We start from the raw sequence: 20,536 nt of genomic DNA on the forward strand, positions 1-20,536 counted from the left end.
GTGGACATTCATAGATAGTAAAGACAGTTGTGTTTTACTTTATTTTATTTGTAACTATAAAATAGAAAATTGTGGAAATTAAAAGATGATAACATTTGTAATACAGAGATTCAGGGTTTGGAACAGGAATGTAGTGGCAGATGTGTTTGATAGTATTTAATAAAAACAAAATTATGGATATGTGATAGGAGTTTTAGCAACAAAAATACAACTTTATGTAATTTGGTTTTAAAATTTATAAACAAAATATATATATATATATAACTTATAATAATATCTTAAGAGATAAACACATTACTAATTAGAAGCATTCAGTGCAAAGCTCTGCCAGACATATAAAAATACTAGCAAATAGATGGTTTATTAATGAATAAGGTATCTTCATCGGTTAAATGAAGGGTTACATTTGAAATTCTTTACAGATTCCTAAGATCGGCAAGATGCAACTACAAATTGTCAGGGGTTACATTGATTGAAACATAGTGAGAATAATATCCAAAATGAGAATAGCAATCTGAACAATTCAAATAATACAACTAAAACTACAATTAAACACAACTAAATTTTGAGTGTTAAATCATGTGTTCATCTGGTTTTAAAAGATGTAAAGATGAGAAGTGATTCAGCTCTTGTTTTAACTGAAGATGATGACTTATTATGGATAAGAAGAGAGTTCATACTGAGAGCCTTGCGGAAATGATTATCCTTGTTTAGAAATCTGATGGAAACTAATGAGTAAATTTGACCTAAAGTGCAGTCTTTATGCCTTCAGAAACAAAGTTGATATTTCTTACATCTGATAATTACCGTTTATTGGTTTAATATAGGAGCCAAAATTTATCAATGGATGAAATGAATAGATTTATTAAACTAATTTACAGATCAAATGATAATGTACAATTTTCTGGGTGTAAATGATAATGTTTATGCTTCCAAGACATTTTTGTTTATCTCTGAAACTATTATGGCCGACTATTATCCTTTCTTGTGTGCAAAGGAATTAACTTTTTTTGTATGATACTTTAGGTTGAATGCCTAACAATATTTTAAATGGGAGAAGGGGAGACAGAATTCTATATATCTAAGAGATTGATCCAGCTGTCACAAAGAAAGTTGTTTTCAGTAAGGTAAAAAGCTGTATTTGGTGTCAACCAATATATAGTATGCATAAATCAAGATCCAAGTGAAAACTGCATGAATCTGGTTAGCCATTAACAACATTCACAATGGATGGCACAGATATTTGACATTGAATGTAGTTCTGCTCAGTTTTTTTTTAATTATTTTATTCACATTCACCCCAAACAAGGCATATCACCACTTGGATCTAAGGGGCTACTATTTGGAACCATACCCAGGAAAGATTAACAAAATGTTGGTTTACGTTACATTTAAACTTCTGCATATCAGTACAGTCAGGGAAGCAGATAGCAGGAAGGGAATTCCAAAGTCTAGCTGTTCGAAGGAAGAACTATTAGAGTAAAAAGCTGTCTGGCATTTAGGAACCTCAGGAGTGAAGGAGTGAGATTTTGTTGCTAAGTAGATTTGTCAGGGATATGTATGTTGAGGGGGGCACAAGTGCAACGAGTTCATCAGAGCACATTTCATTAAAATACTTGTTTTACAAGTACAAGGATGAATTGCGGTGATGGGACAGAGGTTGGAACTAAGTTGACAAAGTGGGACCTACTAGATTGAAGACTCTTTTTAGGACCCTATCCAAGAGGGAGAAGCTAGTAGTAGATGCACCAGACCAGATGTGGCGACAATACTTCATGCATGAGTGAATGGTAACTTTGTAAAGGTACAGGATATTCTCAGTATTCTCAGGTGTGAGTAGTCTTCTAGCACGATAGAGGGAAACCACCTTTTTGGAAGCGGCCTTCACAATGTCCTCAATGTATTTGTTCCAGTTCATATTTCCTGTTAATGTTAAGCTGAAGAGTTTGAAGAAGAATTCTCAGGTAGGGAGTTATTTGTCATGGATATCGGTGGTTGAAGAGGATTCTTGTAATTGTTAAAGGAGAGAAGATTAGTCTTACTAGCATTGAATGTTACCTTCCATTTATGGCCCCATTCCACTATGGTCTGAAGGGCATTTTCTAAGGATTCTGCCAATGTTTTAGATTTGTGTACATCTGTTCTTCCGTCATACATGTTATAGAGCATTGTATCATCAGCAAATATAACCATCTCAGACACAATATTATCAGAGAGATGGTTAATGAGTACCAGGAATAATAATGGTCCAAGGATCGACCCTAGGCACTCCTGCATTAATGTTATGTTGTTTGGATGTACGTCCATCAATGACAACCTATTGTCTAAGAAAGATCTAATTATATTTAGTATACGTCCAGTTATACCATACAATTTAATTTTCATTAGCAGCCCTTCATTCCAGATATTGTCAAAAGCCTTGGATATATATCAAGGGCTACAGCCTTGGCTTCACCCACCTTATCCAGTGCATGGTATATGCATTCAGAGAGGACTGTTAAAATATCTGCAGTAGAAAAACATTGCCTAAATTCATATTGTTTATTAGAGAGAAGATTAGCTTTTGCGAGGTGGCAGACTTAATTAAAGTTTCAAAGATTTTAGTGAAGAGAGGAAGGAAGGTTAGTCCTTTCACCAAGATTCTTGTACACTAGTACCACAGACGCCCTTTTCCAGCTATAAGAGAGGCAAGATTCAGCAAGGCATTTGTTGTAGAATTTGGAAAGTGCAGGGGCTAGCATAGCTGAGTATTTCTTAATTAGTATATTATACTAATTTAGACACCTCCAAGGCATATGGGCCTGCTATGCTATATAAAAGGCCCACATGCCTTTGAGGTGTCTAAATTTTTTATGATATTGCAGACATAAGAAGGGGTGATTTTCAGATCATTTTGTAGCTTCAGTCTGCATAGGGAAATTTAGGAAGGAGTTGTTTGTTGTCTCTAAGGTGGAGTTGGAGACAAATTACCGGGCAAGTAGTTCCGCCTTCTCGGTTGCTGTGCATGTGACCTTCTGGTTGTTGGATAGTAAAGGAATTACTGATTGTTTTTATTCACTACACTATTATAAATTTTCCAGAAATCATGAGTTCCTATCTTCTGTGATTCTTTGCATTCTTTGATTATTTCAGCATGCTTTCTTTGGTACGGTTATTTCTCTCTTACAATGATTTTTAGCATCTATAAATTTTTGTATATTTGTATTTAACTTATGACATATAAACCGGCAGAATGCATGCCTTCTTTGCGCAATGGCAGCTGCACAATCTGTAATAAACCATGGTGGTGAGTGGGACTTGCTATAATGCATGTAGGAATATGTGCTTCAATGCCTGCTTTGCACCATTCGGTTGTCTTATTAGCACACTGTTCAACAGGAAAAGAGATGGTATTGGTCTGATGTGTTCTCTAATGACTTCTTAGTCAGTTCTTTAGTAGTACTTTGTCATTTTGAGCAATGGCTCATCACCTTGGAATTGGGATTTAAGTCTACTGATACCACTAGATAGTTTGCGTTTCTAAGTGGACTGTGGGCATTAGTTATGCAATCCTCGGGTACTGTGGTAAGGAATAGGTCTAGAAGTGAAGCTTGCTGGTGTTCATGATCTGGAGGGGGGGCGGGAACATGACTATGTGTGTAAGGGAATGGACTCTAAAGAAGCTCTAAGTACAGCATCTGTGCAACCAGAGAAACCATGCCAATTTTTATATTGGACATTAAAATCACCAAAAACATGTATTTGGGAGTTAGTATCTAAGGAGAATGCTATATCTATACTGTTAATTGAAAAATCAAGAACTGTTAAATATGTATAAAAAAAATACATAAACGTGTGAAATGATGAACTCCAATAACAGATATGAAGAAAATATATTTTATTCATCCTCCTAGCTACATCTATTTACAGTAATAGCAGATGTACAACTTCTGGCTGGGAGTCTTCAGGAGAGATTACACACATGGATTAATATATACTATCAGGAACATGATCGATTAGGGTACAGTCCTGACTTGAGGGAAAATGGTAGAAAGATAAGAAATTAATGCAGTGATGAAAAGCTAGTCAAAAGCACATAAAGGTCTGGTCATCCGATTCAAGATTTTGTTCTCTAGTTAAGGGTAGGGTGCTATGAATATAGACTCCAAGCTCATGCATATATCTATCAGTCCTTACGGCAGAGAAGGGGGTTTCCTATCATGTTAAAGTAGTTAGAAGCGATTGAAGAGTGTAGGTTTGTTTCACTTAATGCTAAGATATCCGGGAAGTTTACTGAGAGGTAAGACTCTACATCATCTAGATAACTTCTAAGCCCACAGATATTTGTAAATGCGAGCTTCAAGAAACAGGGCGAATTAGTTTTGTATGGGTAGTTGTCTGGTTTGATTGTGATATTTGTTTGGGTTGTCATTACGTTTTTTTTTGGTTGGAGGGGAAATAGTGTTGGGCGAAATACAAGTGGTCCATTAGTCAAGTCCTGCATAGAAAGTTGTGGCCTTGTGAAAACTCACCAGAGATAGCAGCATGGTCCCTTTCCATACACGACATGGCACTACAACTATCCCAATATTATACAATTGATGATAGCGTAGTCGCTAAGTGCTACCTAAGAGTGAGAGACCTGTACTGTCAGTCGAAAACAGCAGCCAGACAACTTTCAATCAGGCACCCTCAACCTCTCAGCTGAAACAGGCAAGTGACAAGACAGGCAAGCATACAAGACCAGCTGAATTTGCTCAGTTTGTGAGAGAAAGAAAGAAAGAAATTAGGGATAAGAGAACAGTGTTCAATGTCAGGAAACAAGGCTAACCACAAGATGTGCCTGACAAATAGACAAAGAAATGTGAAAGCCGGTAATAGGCAGAGCCTATCTACTCCTTAAACACTTTAGATTTGCAAACCAGAGAATTTGTTCTAGTCACCAGCTCTAGTCTAGTCCTGTCCCCCAACTTTCATATCAGTTTTCCTTCTCCTAGATGGATGGCCTGATAAGATCTATAGGTCCATCAGATAGGGGTAACCATGCACCTGGTTTCTAAACCAGGTATTTCTGCGCCCCCCCCCCCGCATGGATGAAAATATTAAGTATTTTACTTCAATAAATTTGCTCTATTCTAAATAAATAAGCATAGATTCCCCTCTAACGTTGCCATTTAGGAAAAGATTCAAGCAGAAAAAATAGTAAATAATGCTAAATAAATATTTTTGAAAGGAGGTAATATAGAATTCTTCATGGATAATATCATTTGGCTTAGAAACTTAGTAAAATGTGAAGCACTACTTCAGAGCTGACAATATTCTCAGTGTAAAAAGGAATATAGAACAATAATGACCATAGCTGAGGAGAGGGAGAAACATCAGTCATTCTGATATAACATGTTATGTAAGACTATGCAGATGAATGAAACCTTTGTAGCAGAAAATACACTCCAAGAAAAATCTTCAACCATTTAGATTGAAGTAAAAATGTGGGTGAAATTTCCCAACATCCAATGGAGGATGAGAGGTCATATAAGATCAGTGGATAGCATTCCCGAAACATATTGGACTGAAGGAGAATTCCAAATTTGCCAGACGATTCTGGAATCTCTGACAATTTAAAATAAAGCAAGTGCCAAGATCATAAAGATAAAGAAAACTTCCTTATTGGTCATCTAAATCAATGCAATGTGTAATACGGGTCAATTATCTTTATATATATATATATATATATATATATATATATAGATAGATAGATAGATAGATAGATAGATAGATAGATAGAGAGAGAGAGAGAGGCAATTTTTTCATCAATTCCTTTGTAATTAGTAGCCTTCTATTATATAAAGAGCAAATGTCTTTTAGTGTAAATATATGTATGTATATATGTATGTATATGTGTGTTTGTATGTATGTCTTGCTAAATCTTGAAATCCAAAACAAATAAAAATGGTTTTAGTACTGTCTTAAAGAGCATGGACTCTGATACATAGAGGATGTGAAATTTAGAACAAAATATTCATTTTTTTCTACCTTAACGACGGCAGAATCTGATGAGGGGAGTCATGTAAAATCGTCTCTTTCTAAATTATTTCAGCATCTGTGCATGCATTGCCATCTCTCATTTACATTAAATACATAAATTTGCAATGTCATGGTATGGCTGTCAGCATAACTCAATCAGTTAGGACGTTGACTGAGAAACTTTTGTGTTTGTGTTCATGCCCACCTTACAGCAAAAGTTTTGTTCTTATTATTTTTAACATATTTTTAAAAGACATTCATTTCAGTAAGCTTTTGTATTTAAATAGGATTAAAAGATTTTTTAATATTTTTTGTTTTGTACTTTGTATTATTTACTTGGCTCAAAACAAATAATTAGGGGGGAGTTGTTGTTTTTCGGTGATGGACTTTTGTTTGTTTTTACCAAAATGGTCATTAACAATTTTTTTAAGCTTAACCTATTTCAAACTGATATAATTTATTGTACAGAAAAATAGTTAAATTCAAACAAAAATCATTTAGTAAGTGTAGTCATCTTCTTTTTTTTTTTTTCATATGGTCCAAGCAACATCAGGTAGCCTTGCTAGTTTTAATACAAGGTATATAATTACTTTTGTTTAGCCAATCATTTATGGCAAAAATTGGTCAATATTCTTAAAACAAACATTTCATTCCCAATCTATTTTAAAATATTAAATATAATCTGATTGGCAGTTTTTGTTTTGATTAGTAATATTATAGAGTGGGATTAGATACTCCTTCCACAGTGTAAGCCCTACTACTGTAACTCATGAACACTGAGAACAAATTTATAACATATTTATGCATAACTACGCTAGTACCTTGATAATCTCCTTATGCCAAATACAAGTGCCATGGTTTTTCTTTTTCTACATTCAGGTCATGAATATTTTAGTATTCGCGGTCACCAAGCATACAGCACAATTTATAATTTGTATAAGTTATAAAAACTACAAACACAGGTGACTTGTTGAACACGAGTATGTGTGTGTGTGTGTAATACTGTCATGGCTAGGAACAAATATGATCTTTGTCCAGTCATGTTGACTATAGACAATCTTCTTTGTCCCTCGCAGAGATGTTTCTCTTGTTGATCTCCTTAAACTCATTTCCCTGAATGGTCAGTATCCCTAAAATATATTTACTCTCTTCTACCGAAAATCATATTCAGACGATTTTTTCTTTTGTTCAGTGACTCTCAGCAATAGACTCTCAATAGAGCTAGATATGTCTGTTTTCTTTCTCAGATCACCACCGAAAACTAAATACTTTCAAATTCTCTATCTTGATTCCTCTTCCTAGCTACTCAGAAAAGTAACAAACTTTCATAGCATCATTTGTCTGTGGAGCACGATCAATCAGCCGGTCTTTTTATTGTCATTCAACGTCTATAACTAATCTCTGCCATCGGTCTTGGTTTGTAGCAATGGGAGAGGTTATAATGTCACAATTGTGTCCTTTGTAGCAGCAAATTTGACCTGACCTTTTATCCTACCAACTAATAAACTATCTATTTCATTTTCCTATAAAGATTAACATGTTTTCTATAAACTTGATATTAGAAACTAAATTTTAAATAAATTATTCAATTGACAACTCTTTAACACAACTTTAATTGGTGGTTGTAAATTTATCAAATAATTATGCTCACATTACTGAGTTTGTATAACCTGACTTTCATATAAAATATAAAACACACATACACACACTAAATATCCATTATTATAAAATATTGACTAAACTATTTGTCTATGCCAAGTAAAACCTATAATGTTCAAAAGGAGAAAATAAAAAGAATATTAAAGGTTGATGACAAACACAAAAATAAATATCAGAGAAATCATTTATCGATTTCTCACTAAAAAATATGTAAAAAAGTATCCACTTTCTTACCAGCATTGGATTGCATGAGCGAAACGTTGTGCATGTGTTTGGCAGAGGAGGAAGAGGATGAGATGAGCGAGATGATGACAATCAAACTCACTATGGAAGTAATGGCTCTGCACAATTAGTGTTGCTGCTCTATGATATTTCGATGGGTTGGCCGTTCACCAATACCAATCAGCTGATTAACATCTATTCTTAGTTCTGCAATCAATGATTCACATTTATCAAATTAAAGCAACTGTCACCAATCATTTTATGGCAGGCAACCATAGAAACAGAAAGACAATTATTGCACATTTATTTTGAGAAAAATGTCAAATTACTATTTCGCTTGGAAGGAGAATATGTCAGAACAAAAGTTGAGCAAATGCAAAATGTCTTCATTTGGCATTAAATAACCAGAAAAGTTATTGAGTTTCGGCGTTAAATAATCTGAAAAATGGTTGATATGCCACAAACAAATATTGATTTTTCTTTTTTTATAAAATGGGTCGATAAATAGGACAACAGATGAAATCTACTTAAACAATTGTTGCTTTATACACCCACTCTTAAATGCCACCAATGAAAACGGTAATAAAATTCACAATGTTTTCTGTCCTGATTTTGGCCGTAATGGCTCTCTTTAGTTTAATAAAGAGTTTGGAGATTTTTTTATATAAATTATCTTTTGAGATAATCCTGCAAATAAATATGTGGTGGTGAGGGGTTGTTGTAAAACCATTTGAACAAGTCATTTGAAGTGTGGAGAGTTGTACCATTTTGTTGAAACTGCTGTTTATGCCTTACAACATCTCTTCATTTGCCCAAAACTTCTTAACAAATACTAGTTTTGATGATGACTGGTATTGTATGATGATAAAACAAAGACTGTTAGACATTTATGTCTGAAACATTGAACAAGTTAGGTATAGATTGGCGTTTATTTATACTAAATATGGTTGAATGCAGAAAGTATTCTGAATTTAATTAATGATTCCAAGATGGCATTTTGAACGGTCTACCATATGATTAAATCAAAACAATTGAATAAAAAAGATTTAAAATTTATATTTTAATACAAATGTTAAGATATCTAACAAAATTAAATATCACTAAAAGGCCCGGGAATGAATAAGAACACCTGTGTACTTCTAAATCCTATATTATTTTTAGTTTCTACTTTTTAAGATTTCTCAGTTTTCTATCTAAAAGAAATAAAGATAATACAAATAAAGATAATAAAAATAAAGAATTTTTATTTAATTTAGGCCTAAATTACATTTAAGCCGATATATCAAGTGTTGATTCTGATTTTCATTTTTAAACTCAGATTTATTATTTGCTTGTTTATAATGTGCACAGATGAACTAGGAAAAAATATTAGGCCGAAATTCCTCCCTTACATCTTTGCTTAATACTTGAAGCCTAATTGATCTTTTTTTATATCAGTTTATAATATTATTGGCACTATAACATATTTTGCTATTGTTTAGTCCTGTTGACACATTTGAGAAAAAAGAATGACTTGTTTCATTTATTCAGATGTGGTAATACTGTTATTGAAGTGATCAAAAGTAAAAATGGACACAAATGATGACAATGACACTGTGACAAGTAAATAAACAACAAATGTTTTATGCAGCAAATATAAAACAGAAAACATTGTTCATAATATTTCTTTGTAATTTCAAATGAAGACCTGCTATACTTTCATATTATTTATTATTTTACTTTCCTTTTGAAGAAGAAACTGCCAATTGAAATATGTCTGGAATAAATTGTTTAGAACAATTTCAATTTCTTTGTTTCCATATCATTTTTAATCAATTATTGCAAAAGAAATTGAATATATTTTCCATAAAGTTAGAGTAGATATTGTTTAATCAACACCAATAAGTTGAACTACTTTCAATCATATCGATTGGCCAAATGATCCTCAGTTAATGAGACACACCGTCTGTAATATTTTTCTTATAAATAAAAAGACTTGAATGAAAAAAATTTGCAAACCTAAAACTTAAACTGTCTATTATTTTTGTAGAATATATGATTTTATTTCATTCCTTAAAAGCACTGGCATTGCTAGATAATATCCTCCACTCATTTGAAAGGCTAATGTGTCTTTTTTGTATATATATATAAATATTAAGAAAACAAAGATTGCATATATTTTCAATCCAAAACATTAAAACTACTCAGAATGTAAATATTGAAAGTTAATTTTCTATATACCCTTTTTCAGATATTACTCTCACATAAATCATACTTTGTTTAAAATAGTGAGTATTTTTGTTTGAATTGAAGAAATAAAAAATTATAGATTAAATTTTTGATTAATTCTTTCAACTAGTAAATAATTATTATAAATATTATAATTGATCATTTAACCATAAATTAGTCAAATCTAAATCACATTACTTTAATCAAGTTTTATACAGATTTTTATTTGAATTGAAGAGATCAAAAATGATGGATCAACAGACTGTTTCAAAATTATAAATCAGGTTTACATTATTTGATTCATTGCCATTTTCGTTCATTTGATTCTTCTTAAAATGACATTTAGAATTTCTATTAATCTCAAATAATAGACTTGCATGGCGTTTATCACCAAGTCTCTTCATTTTTTTTCAATGGAATGTCATTAAACGGCCTTTCAAACACCACGTACAACCACTGAAACTGTTTTCTCAATTCACTTATTGTATTTTTTGTCAATTGTGCTAAGCATATCTGAAATGTCAATAGTTCTACTAAACATGACAAACAAAATATATATTTATTACAGGCAGGAAAATTACCACAAAACATAAAAATAAATTAGCTTCTTGAATCATTTGTTTTAATCAGAAGATGAGTTGAAGTGGTCACTAATTAAACAGATATCACATTGAGGAAGTGATTTTTTCACGAATGATGTATTTACCATTTACCCCAAAAATAATTTCTTAGATATTACTTTCTCCATTAGTTTCCTATACCATTTTGTAATAAAGATAATTGATTTTTCTTTGACATTTTGAATTTCCCTTATAACATGTCAATATAATACCAACATAGAAAAACTGTTTTATAGCTCAAAGCAATTTGAATAGACACCATTTTCTAATATTAAAGAAATTCTTGTTCTCATTTCTATCAGTGTAAAGAATGAATCGCTAAATGAAAAATTCATTTCTTTTAATAAAATAATTGATCTGAGAAATGCAAGGTTTCTTCTGAAAGATGATGAAATGTAACATATTTCAACTTCAGTTCCATTTTTATAAAACTTGGTAAAAACTTTGATAAAATGTTTCTTCTTTTCTAATCATTTGTTTTAAGAATGTTTTTTACCCAAACTGGCTTAAATGCATTTCCTTCTTGATTGCTTCATTAAAAACAATAGCTATCTCAGATATTCATACTAACCAAAACTTTACCCTCTATACAGACCCATTCTTATAGCTTGAACCCAAAGTAAAATGATGAAATAGAAGAACCTACAAAAAAGATATAGGACAATATCAATAACGACAATTAGACGTATGGACGTCCGTGTATGCTCGACTCCAATCGAGTATCGTGTGGGCCCTCTATACTTGTATCTTTATCACAATAAACCTTATTGCTTGATTCATTGTATGTTTCTCTCAGGACTAACAACTCATTTATGTGTATCATATTTTTATGACATAACAGTTAAAGAACGAAGGATTTGAAAAACTCACAAAAAAAAGCTGTATTCAACAGTTGACGAAAGGAGGATTTTTAAAATAACTCATGTAATACAATAGTTGGCGAAATAACTAACAAAGGAGCACAACAATGAACAACAAGGTTTGCATCGATTAAAAATAGCACTCACCTGGTATAACAGGAACCTTAAAAGACTTGAGAAGCAATGACAAATAAGATACCAAATAGATAATAGTGACGTGGGAAGTTTTAAGAAGCTCACAAAGAAAAAAAAACGAGGGACGTTTTTGTAAGAGACAAATTACTGCTTAAAGTAAACAGTTGATTTTTGGAGGATATTGTGAAAATAACTAACATGGATCAGTTGGTGGAGTTTTCAAAAATTTATTGTGTAGTGCAGTACAATAGCAACAGAAATAATTTGAACAACAAATCTCACAATTCAAAAATCAAATTGAATCGTGAGATTTCCAACACCAACAATAAAACTTTGAACAGCAAAATGAACAACAGTTAAACCTTCCAGGTCCAGTTCTAAAACAGCAGAACAATCTAGAAAATATTTTACAAAAACTTAAACAGGCAAATGGTTCTAAAATATTTCCGGTTGAAGATAACTCAAATTCACTCACTGAATTCCATTATAGACCGTTGAATGGAGAAACTTTTCTGATATAGAAGGTATGAATCTATTTTCACAAAAAAGTGTAACTGATGGTCGGATGAAGATAATGCAAAAATTTGGCACAAAAAAAAAAAAAAAAAAAAAAAAATACTCAAATTATATCTTACCGAAAAAAAAAAAAAAACTAAAGGTTTCTTTTGAGGAAACTAGAGATTTTGTTCAGGATTTTTGGCAAACGAGATAGAATTTTCCACATTCGCTACAAACATCTGAACAAGCAAGAATATTTTGTTACCTATGCAGGATAAGTTAACTCTCAGCACGAATTATTTGAAATAAAATAAATAACAATATATTGTTATTTATTTGTATAATATTTAATTTAATTTGATTGCTGCACTTAAAGAAAAAAAGGAATTAACAAAGATCCTAGTGAATTATCGTTAATAAGTTACTGATTATGCTCAAAGATATTAAGAAGAAAAAGAGTATGGATGAGTATGTAGTAAAAATGAGGAAAAAAAAAACAAGTTTGTTGTCATGAACGCAAGAAAAAAAAAAGGAGTGAGGATGTCCCCATTTTCTGTTTATGAGAAAGGAGATGATTAAAACTGTGTTAATTGCTCACATAAATCTCAAAGTAGGGAGAATTGATAAGAGATGTGCTAGATTTATTTAAAGAAAACTTTGAGTTATTCTCTGGTCAATAAAATTTAGCTGGCTGTTTTTTATTTTTTTAATTATTTTCATAAACCGAATTATGGACCGATCATGTTAGAGACAGAAAGCTATAAACCGAATTCCCAAAATAATGTCAAGCAGGGTACGGCTTATCAAGAGGGCTGAAAGGACCGCACACTCATGCCCTGCAGTGTTGGTTAATTGAAATAGTTGTTGAACAAAAAAATTAAATGAAACATTATGATTATGCCCTCCCTCATGTCCAAAATGGGAGGATAAATCTCCTATTCATTGTAGCAAGCAGAGGTAGAAAATAGATAAGGAAGAAGGAAAGAAAGGCATGTTATAAATCCATTGACCATTCCAGTGTCAGAAGGACGGAGGATCCTGGCATATTGAGAATTAGTAAACAAGTCAGGAAGTTAAAACAATCATATATTATCAATAAATGAGAGTCAAATTCTATTGATAAGAGGAGTAGAACTATAGCACTGATTTCTCAATATAACCCAGTGAATGAGAGAGAATCAGATAGAGAATAAGCCGAACAGAGAGGACTGAGAGACTCCATTTCCAACTAGACTGGACTGAGAGACTCCATTTTGTCCCCACTAAACTTCACGTTGCTGACAGTATGACACCCAGACATAGGGGGCTGAACTTGAAAATTGGCCAGACTTTATTAAGGTGCAGTCCAGACACAAATATCAAAGGCCTAAGTTGATGACCAGAGTGTATCATCTTTCTACAAATAATTATTGTTATATCTAAAAAGACCAGTCGTTGACATGTTATTGTTTTGTCTTTTGACTCAAAATAACCTTTGCTCCCCAGTGATACAGAGTTTGGTGATCAGTGCCGGACGATTTTCACTCCTGATCTTTGATATGAAAGAGGTAATTCACCAGACAGGACTTTTCAACATCCAGAGCCTTCGTCAAAGTGACCGCTGAGTACCAAGAAATCAACCAAGACCAGAATGGCCAAATTCGGTGATGTGACTTGCTGAATGTCGTTGAAGAGATTAGGGGTACATATGTAGACTTTTTATTTAAAGCAAATAAACAGGTGTGCCACTAAAATGATTGGTTCTTTGTCCAATCAGAAGCTTTTTCATAGGAAAACAAATTATCATATTTCTTACATCACCTACAAGATTTCGTTTCCCACTTTTAGTTAATGAAATTTACTTCAGCTCAAGATGTATTCTATTGGCTTCCCAACTCATCAATGATATGACAAATCTACTAAGGTGTTTGGCACTCTTTGTTTGATGCTTAACTGTTTTTAATTCCTTTTCAACACAACCCAAATAAAAGTCATTTCTATGTAGACTTCAATGTAATCTGTTGTTGTCTATCTATAGTCAGATGTTCTATTACATCACAATACTATAATGATGAACAGACATCACACATCTTTTTGTTATAAATATGCCCTCAAATACACTGTGCATCCTATGGAGCATGTATACCAGATGTTGTTAAAATGAAAACTGAGAACTAAAAAAAGGTAAGGTAAAAACGTCCTTATAATTAACATGACCTCTCAGCAGAAAAAAATGCCAGATAAATAAAAGATTTTAAAGCATTATCACTCTTTCCTCAACCAGCTGAATCTCTCTTCAACAAAAATGGACGTGATTGTGATAAAGACAGACATTTTGGTTCCAGTGTCATTTCTAAATGTTAAGTAAATCAAGCAGAAAAGCAAACATCCTCAAAACAAGCAAAATTGCTGGACGAAAAGAAAAAGGTCAAATACTTAGAAATCCATTCAGTCAATTAAATGAAGCAGTATTGCAAGTCGGTTCAAATTTTGAACAAGTTATCCAGTCAGAGTATGAAAAATAAGGAAATAAAGAAAAAAAAAATACGATCATTTGATTACTAAAGAGTATGACAATGTAGCTAACATAGCTTTATTCAGTTTTTTCTTTAATACAAGTACAGTATAGAGATAAGTATATACACAAATGATTATATATATATATATATATATATATATATATATAAAGTTATAAAAATATATATGGCAATTAAGCTACACAGAATATTCCACGTTTCATCCACACTAGGATTCGTCAGACTTATGCCGAATCCTAGCATGGATGAAACACGGAATATTCTGTGTAGCTTAATTATCATATATATTTTTATAACTTACTACCTAACTCTACCTATCTATTGAGCACTGTTGAAGTAAATACTTAAAGTTTACGCATAAAATAATAGTTTTGTATATTGATTTATGTGATTAAATGAAGTAGTCATATATATATATATATATATATATATATATATATATATATATATATAATCCTAAGAATATGAAAAAGCAATAGGATATCACAAAATGAGAATATATTCAATAAGAATAAGGATTACTATAATGAAGCATTAACTTGATCAGGATATCAAGGAAAAATACATAAAGGAGTTGGATAATGAAGATAGCAGGATAAACTACACAATATCACATAACATGGCAATATAGGGGAAAATAAATGTAAAGAAGAAAAATAGGTACAAAAATATAGATAAAAAGAATGAAATCAAAAATGATAAAAGAAGCATATAATAGTAACAAGCCGTGCGTGATCCCCCTCTTGTGCTGCGTGTGAGATGACGCCACAAAAAATAGTGAAGAAATGATGAATGTGAGCAGTGTGGAGGGCCAATGTTGCCTTCACATTTTCGCCAAGTTTCAGTAAAATCTAATGGATGGGGTAAAAAGTGTAATTTTTTGCAATTTGGGGGCATTTTTGTAACTCCTTTTGAGCTCCTAGAATGCTGAATCCCAGTGAAAATGGATAAACGATGCAGTTTCACACCTTAAGACATGTATATTTGAATTCAGCAGCATGAAAAACTACTATATAGACATACATATCAAGTTCTTGAGTAATATGTAAAAAGAGCTCCAAAAAGGCATGTTTTTTAGCCTTAAAAATCCCAGAGGGATGCAAACCAGAATTTTGCCAGGGTTACCCATACTGAATGTTACATTAAGAACAATGGCTTCCACATTTTGGCTATATTTCAGGAAAATCTAATGGATGGATCAAACGCTATGGGGCAAAAAGCAACATTTTTAGCCATTTTGGTACATTTTTGACCTCTTTGGGACACCGAATTCCAGTATAAATGGATAATGGTGCAGTTTCAGGCCTTAACACATGTATATTTGAGTTGACCACCGTGAGAAACCACTATATAGTCAGATATATCAAGTTTTTGTTCAGAAATATGAAAAAAGAGTCACAAAAAGAGGCATTTTTAGCACTGAAAGTCCCCGGGGATGCGAACTAGAATTTTGCCAGGGTCACCCATACTGGATTTATATTAAGAACAATGGGCTCCACATTTTGGTTAAGTTTTAAAAAAATCTAATGGATGAATCAAAAGTTATGGGGCAAAATGTGTCTCTTTTGAGCTCCTGGGAGCGCAACAGGAATTTTTATAAAAAAAAATGTTTCACTGTGCACATCTACTTAATGAAATATAATTTGTGGCAAAATTTCAGGAAAAGCTAATGGACAGTTATTTGGCAATAGTCTGGAGGCACGGACGCCACTGAAAACATAGGTCCCTGTCCGATAAATCTGCGGACCAATAATGCAGTTAAAAATAAGAGAAATAGCCACAAAAAGCAAGTCTGGTTTAATTCCTTTCAGTGAACATATACAAAATAATATTCCTAAATAATTTTACAAAATAATTTATAAGAATTTCCCCCCAGACAAAATAATAAGCTTTCATTCTTAACCGCTACGAATCTAAGTAAAACTATAAGTTCAAATAATGGTAAAATTAACAAAATAGTGAATAATAATAGAATTGAATCAGGTTAAATAAATATTGAGAAAAATGTAACTTAATGTGAAGTTAAGATGAATAATAGTAAAAAGATATACCTAGGGGGAACTAAATGTTATTTTAAGAACAGATACCGAAACTATATTGCATCATTTAATATTGGACCAGAAAAGAAACCAAATTGGAATGAGGATAAGGATAGAAATAACCATAGGACAAAAATAAATATTAAAAATAAGAAGAGAAACGCAACTGCATTTGGTGATTAGGTTAGGGAACTACATAAAAATAAAATAGAATTTGAATTAAAATGGTCAATAGTAGATAATACTAGAAAATATAAACCTTGTAAATGAAAAAGATATAATCCATGCTTACTGGAGTCATACCACATAGTGAATTCTAAAGAAAAAATACATAGGAATTTCGATAAAATATGACTTGATAAATATGGCCAAAATTTAGTTATGTCCCTTTCACCATGAACATATAATGAATGATACGGAATAGTAAAGATTAGAAGATTAAAATTAAATGTTTATTTTGATAAGACTTAAAAAGATAAAATTAACATTCAAATTATTTACATAACTTGTATGGGATAAAGATAAACTTTAATATTATTTATATTAACCTTTTAATAATAGTTTTTCTTAAGAAATAAAGGAATGAAAAAAATCAACAAATATATTGTAACAAATAAAAATTTGTACTAAACTGAGGCTAATTGAGATAAGAATAGTTGAACATATAAATAGAGACTAATATCTGAAGGTGTAGATTAGGGTTTGGGGGATAAATTCATAAAGTAAATAAATCGGAAAGGATAAAATAATTATAAGAATTAGGAAAAACATTAAAAGATTAAATGAATATAAATATATATAAAATTATTGAACTATCAAAAAGAAATATGAAAATGGGCCATTTACTCAATTCGAAGACAATAAAAAAAATTTTTTTAAAATAAAATAAAATTGAGGAGGAAGAGATAGTCTCGCTGCTCGATGTCTTATAATAGGGATTATGAATATATTTATATATGTATAACAAATGTATTTTAGTGTCTGAAGAGTAGCTATTTTTGGAATATTGTTAAATCTGTTTAAATTTGTCCAAATAGTTGTGAAACAATTGTAACACATAAGAAAATACGCCATATGATGTTCTCATTTCATATTTTGTTGCCTTGATTTTGTAAAAATATATATATATATATATATATATATATATATATACTAGCACAGCATTGCCTGTGAATTGGAGCAAAAAATAATGTCTAAAATAACAAAAACAGTCAATATTTTACAGGCACTTTTTCAAAACTATAAGTTTCATTTTTATCTCAATAAAAAATAGATTTCGATAATTAAAAAAGGAAGAACTTATATCCATATTTATGCAGAAATCTGTTGTTTTTTTTTTTCTAGATTGAAAAAATGAATTCTGCTAAAAAGTAGAAAGTCACATCCTTGAATGATACATTCTTTAGGCAAACTATATCTGTTAAATTTGATTTGCAGAGTAAAACAACAGTTGACTAAAATCCAGAATGTTGCAAAGAAATTACAGTAAAAATTTTTTGTTTTCGGAATTAATTTCTTAACTAGAAAACCACTAAAGGCAAAACGATATTTTTAATTTCAAAGTCACACATGTGTTAATCGTCTTGTTGAAGGTTTCACAAAGACTGAATCTATGACATCATCAATGAAGGGAACAAAATTAGAATTTACAAATTTTCAATGAACATTTATGAGCTATTGTGGAAACTCAAATAAAAAGCATTCTAACCAAATCATAAAATAAGACTTTCATTAACTTCAAAAGAAAAAATTTACATCCAATATAACATAAGTTTATGTATTGCTGTTGGCTTTAGTACAGCTTTCTATGAACAATAAACATTTGATCCTACAATTATTCATGTCCATTAAGAATTATTGTGTAATAAATTTTTAATTAGCAATTTTTTAAATGATTATCATCAAAGTAATGTAAAATAGTGTCAAGAAGTGTGAGATTAACCTTATTAGTTGGTTGTTTTACAGCATATCAACCCTTTTCAGGTTATTTAATGCCAAATCCAGTGATTTTGAGGAAAAATTTTTTAATAGAATTTTTTTTTTTTTTTTAAGTCGGTTTCTATTTATTTAACCCATAGTTGGGACCCTAACAGGTACTACCATTCCGGGTCAGAGTGGACTGGGAGCACTGGCAATTAAAGGGTGTCTCCACACTTCCCAAAGTCCGCAAGCTGGGGCCTCACCATTGGATATGGTTTAAGGTCATATCCAGGACCACCTTATTAGTAGCTAATCAAGCTTTTAATTTTGTTCTTAGATATACAAATATAATACTAGCACGCCACTTTGGGTTGCTCAGTCATAAAATATGCTAAAATATATTTTAATTTATGCAGTTTTCATATTTATGATAGAGCCAATTCTCTATTGATTATTATATTATACTCAATATATGGCAGTGATTTCAAAAGTTAAAAAATATGACTTGAGTGCGATCAGCTAGAATCAAAACAAAAACATTCAACTCTCCAGAATCATTTGTTACCATCCGAGTTAAGTCCATATTCATATCAAAACATTCCATGATAAATGTATAAATATATATTTGTACATACATACAGCTTATATATTATGTCGAACTACACCTGCTATGTTCCATTTTTTAAAATTTGGACTCCTTTTCCAACTAAAAATTAAATCGATTTTGTTCCACGGGTCTGAACACCCCATATATCAAGTTTCCAGTATGTAGACACAAAAACTGAAAAAGTAGTCTAGAAGAGACCAATCCTATGCAGCTCTAAATGCTATGCAATTATGCACAATGTAGAAAATATGCACAAATAGAAATGTGCGTAATAGTGAAATGAAACTAATTATCCAATAAGGAAACAGAAAAAAAATGAACAGTGGATTAATAAAATTCTTTTTTAAAGGAATGTGGAAATCTGAAAGGTGATAATGTACAAACAAACGTACATGAAAGGTGATAACGTACAAACAAACGTACATGAAGGTGATGACATGTACAAACAAACGTACATGAAGGTGATAACGTACAAACAAACGTACATGAAGGTGATAACAAGTACAAACAGAAATGCATGAAAGGCGATGACATAGGTACAAACAAAAATGTAGGTGAAAGGAATTTACATATGTACAATCAGAAATGTATGTGATAGGTGATGATGTATATGAAAAACATGTGTAAAAGGTGATAACGGACGTACAAACACATGTATGTGAAAGTTCTCGCCTTCATGAAGAGAAATCCCTTGTTTTGTGAGGAATGAAAAAAACTCACTTTTTACCTGCTCTATCCAGGATATTAAGTACTTCTGTAAGTAAGGAGACCTCCAGAGCATTACTAAAATCAATTTTCTAATCACTCCCTTGCGAAGAGAAATTATTTAAGTGATCAGTGAAAAAAAACAAAAAAAAAAACAGGTGGCCTGCAGAACGCTACTAAAAGCACTAAACATAAGGGACATTCCATGCCAAATCATCCAGTAAAAGATCAAAATTTCACCACCCCAATCAGAATTTTTTATCCTTATGACCCTTGTAAGATATACATAAGTTATGATGAACTGCCAAATTTCAGACCAGCAATCAATGGGAACACTGTTTTTGAGCCCAGCCAAAATAAGCTCAAGACCCAATAAAGAACTGTCGCAACGTGTCATGACAGGACTGCCCATCATTACAAAATTGTAAATTTTTTTAAAAAGTATTTACTTTCTAGCCTAGAAAATTGCACCTAATAGGGTTTTTTGACTGAGGGAAGTTCATCTTGTGGAACGTTTTTACCCATTTATATGCTGAGACAGAAA

General features: G+C 31.7%; 1 protein-coding gene across 4 annotated transcripts in view; it reads right to left on the reverse strand.

The window, feature by feature from the left end:
• LOC145245982 (ras-related protein Rab-27A-like) overlaps positions 1–20,536 on the reverse strand; it is a 123,414-nt gene that overhangs the window by 42,691 nt on the left and 60,187 nt on the right. For 2 of the 4 annotated variants that reach the window (XM_080107773.1, XM_080107774.1), the window contains exon 2: positions 7,897–8,091. The exons of the other annotated variants lie outside the window; for them this stretch is intronic. In XM_080107773.1, the coding sequence (XP_079963899.1) occupies positions 7,897–7,930 (34 nt within the window). In that variant the 5' untranslated portion in view covers positions 7,931–8,091. The remainder of the gene's footprint in view (positions 1–7,896; positions 8,092–20,536) is intronic. 4 annotated transcript variants of the gene reach the window in all.

The sequence above is a fragment of the Euprymna scolopes genome, chromosome 23 (assembly GCF_053919585.1).
Source record: "Euprymna scolopes isolate OS-2025 chromosome 23, ASM5391958v1, whole genome shotgun sequence".
Lineage (NCBI taxonomy): Eukaryota > Metazoa > Mollusca > Cephalopoda > Sepiida > Sepiolidae > Euprymna > Euprymna scolopes.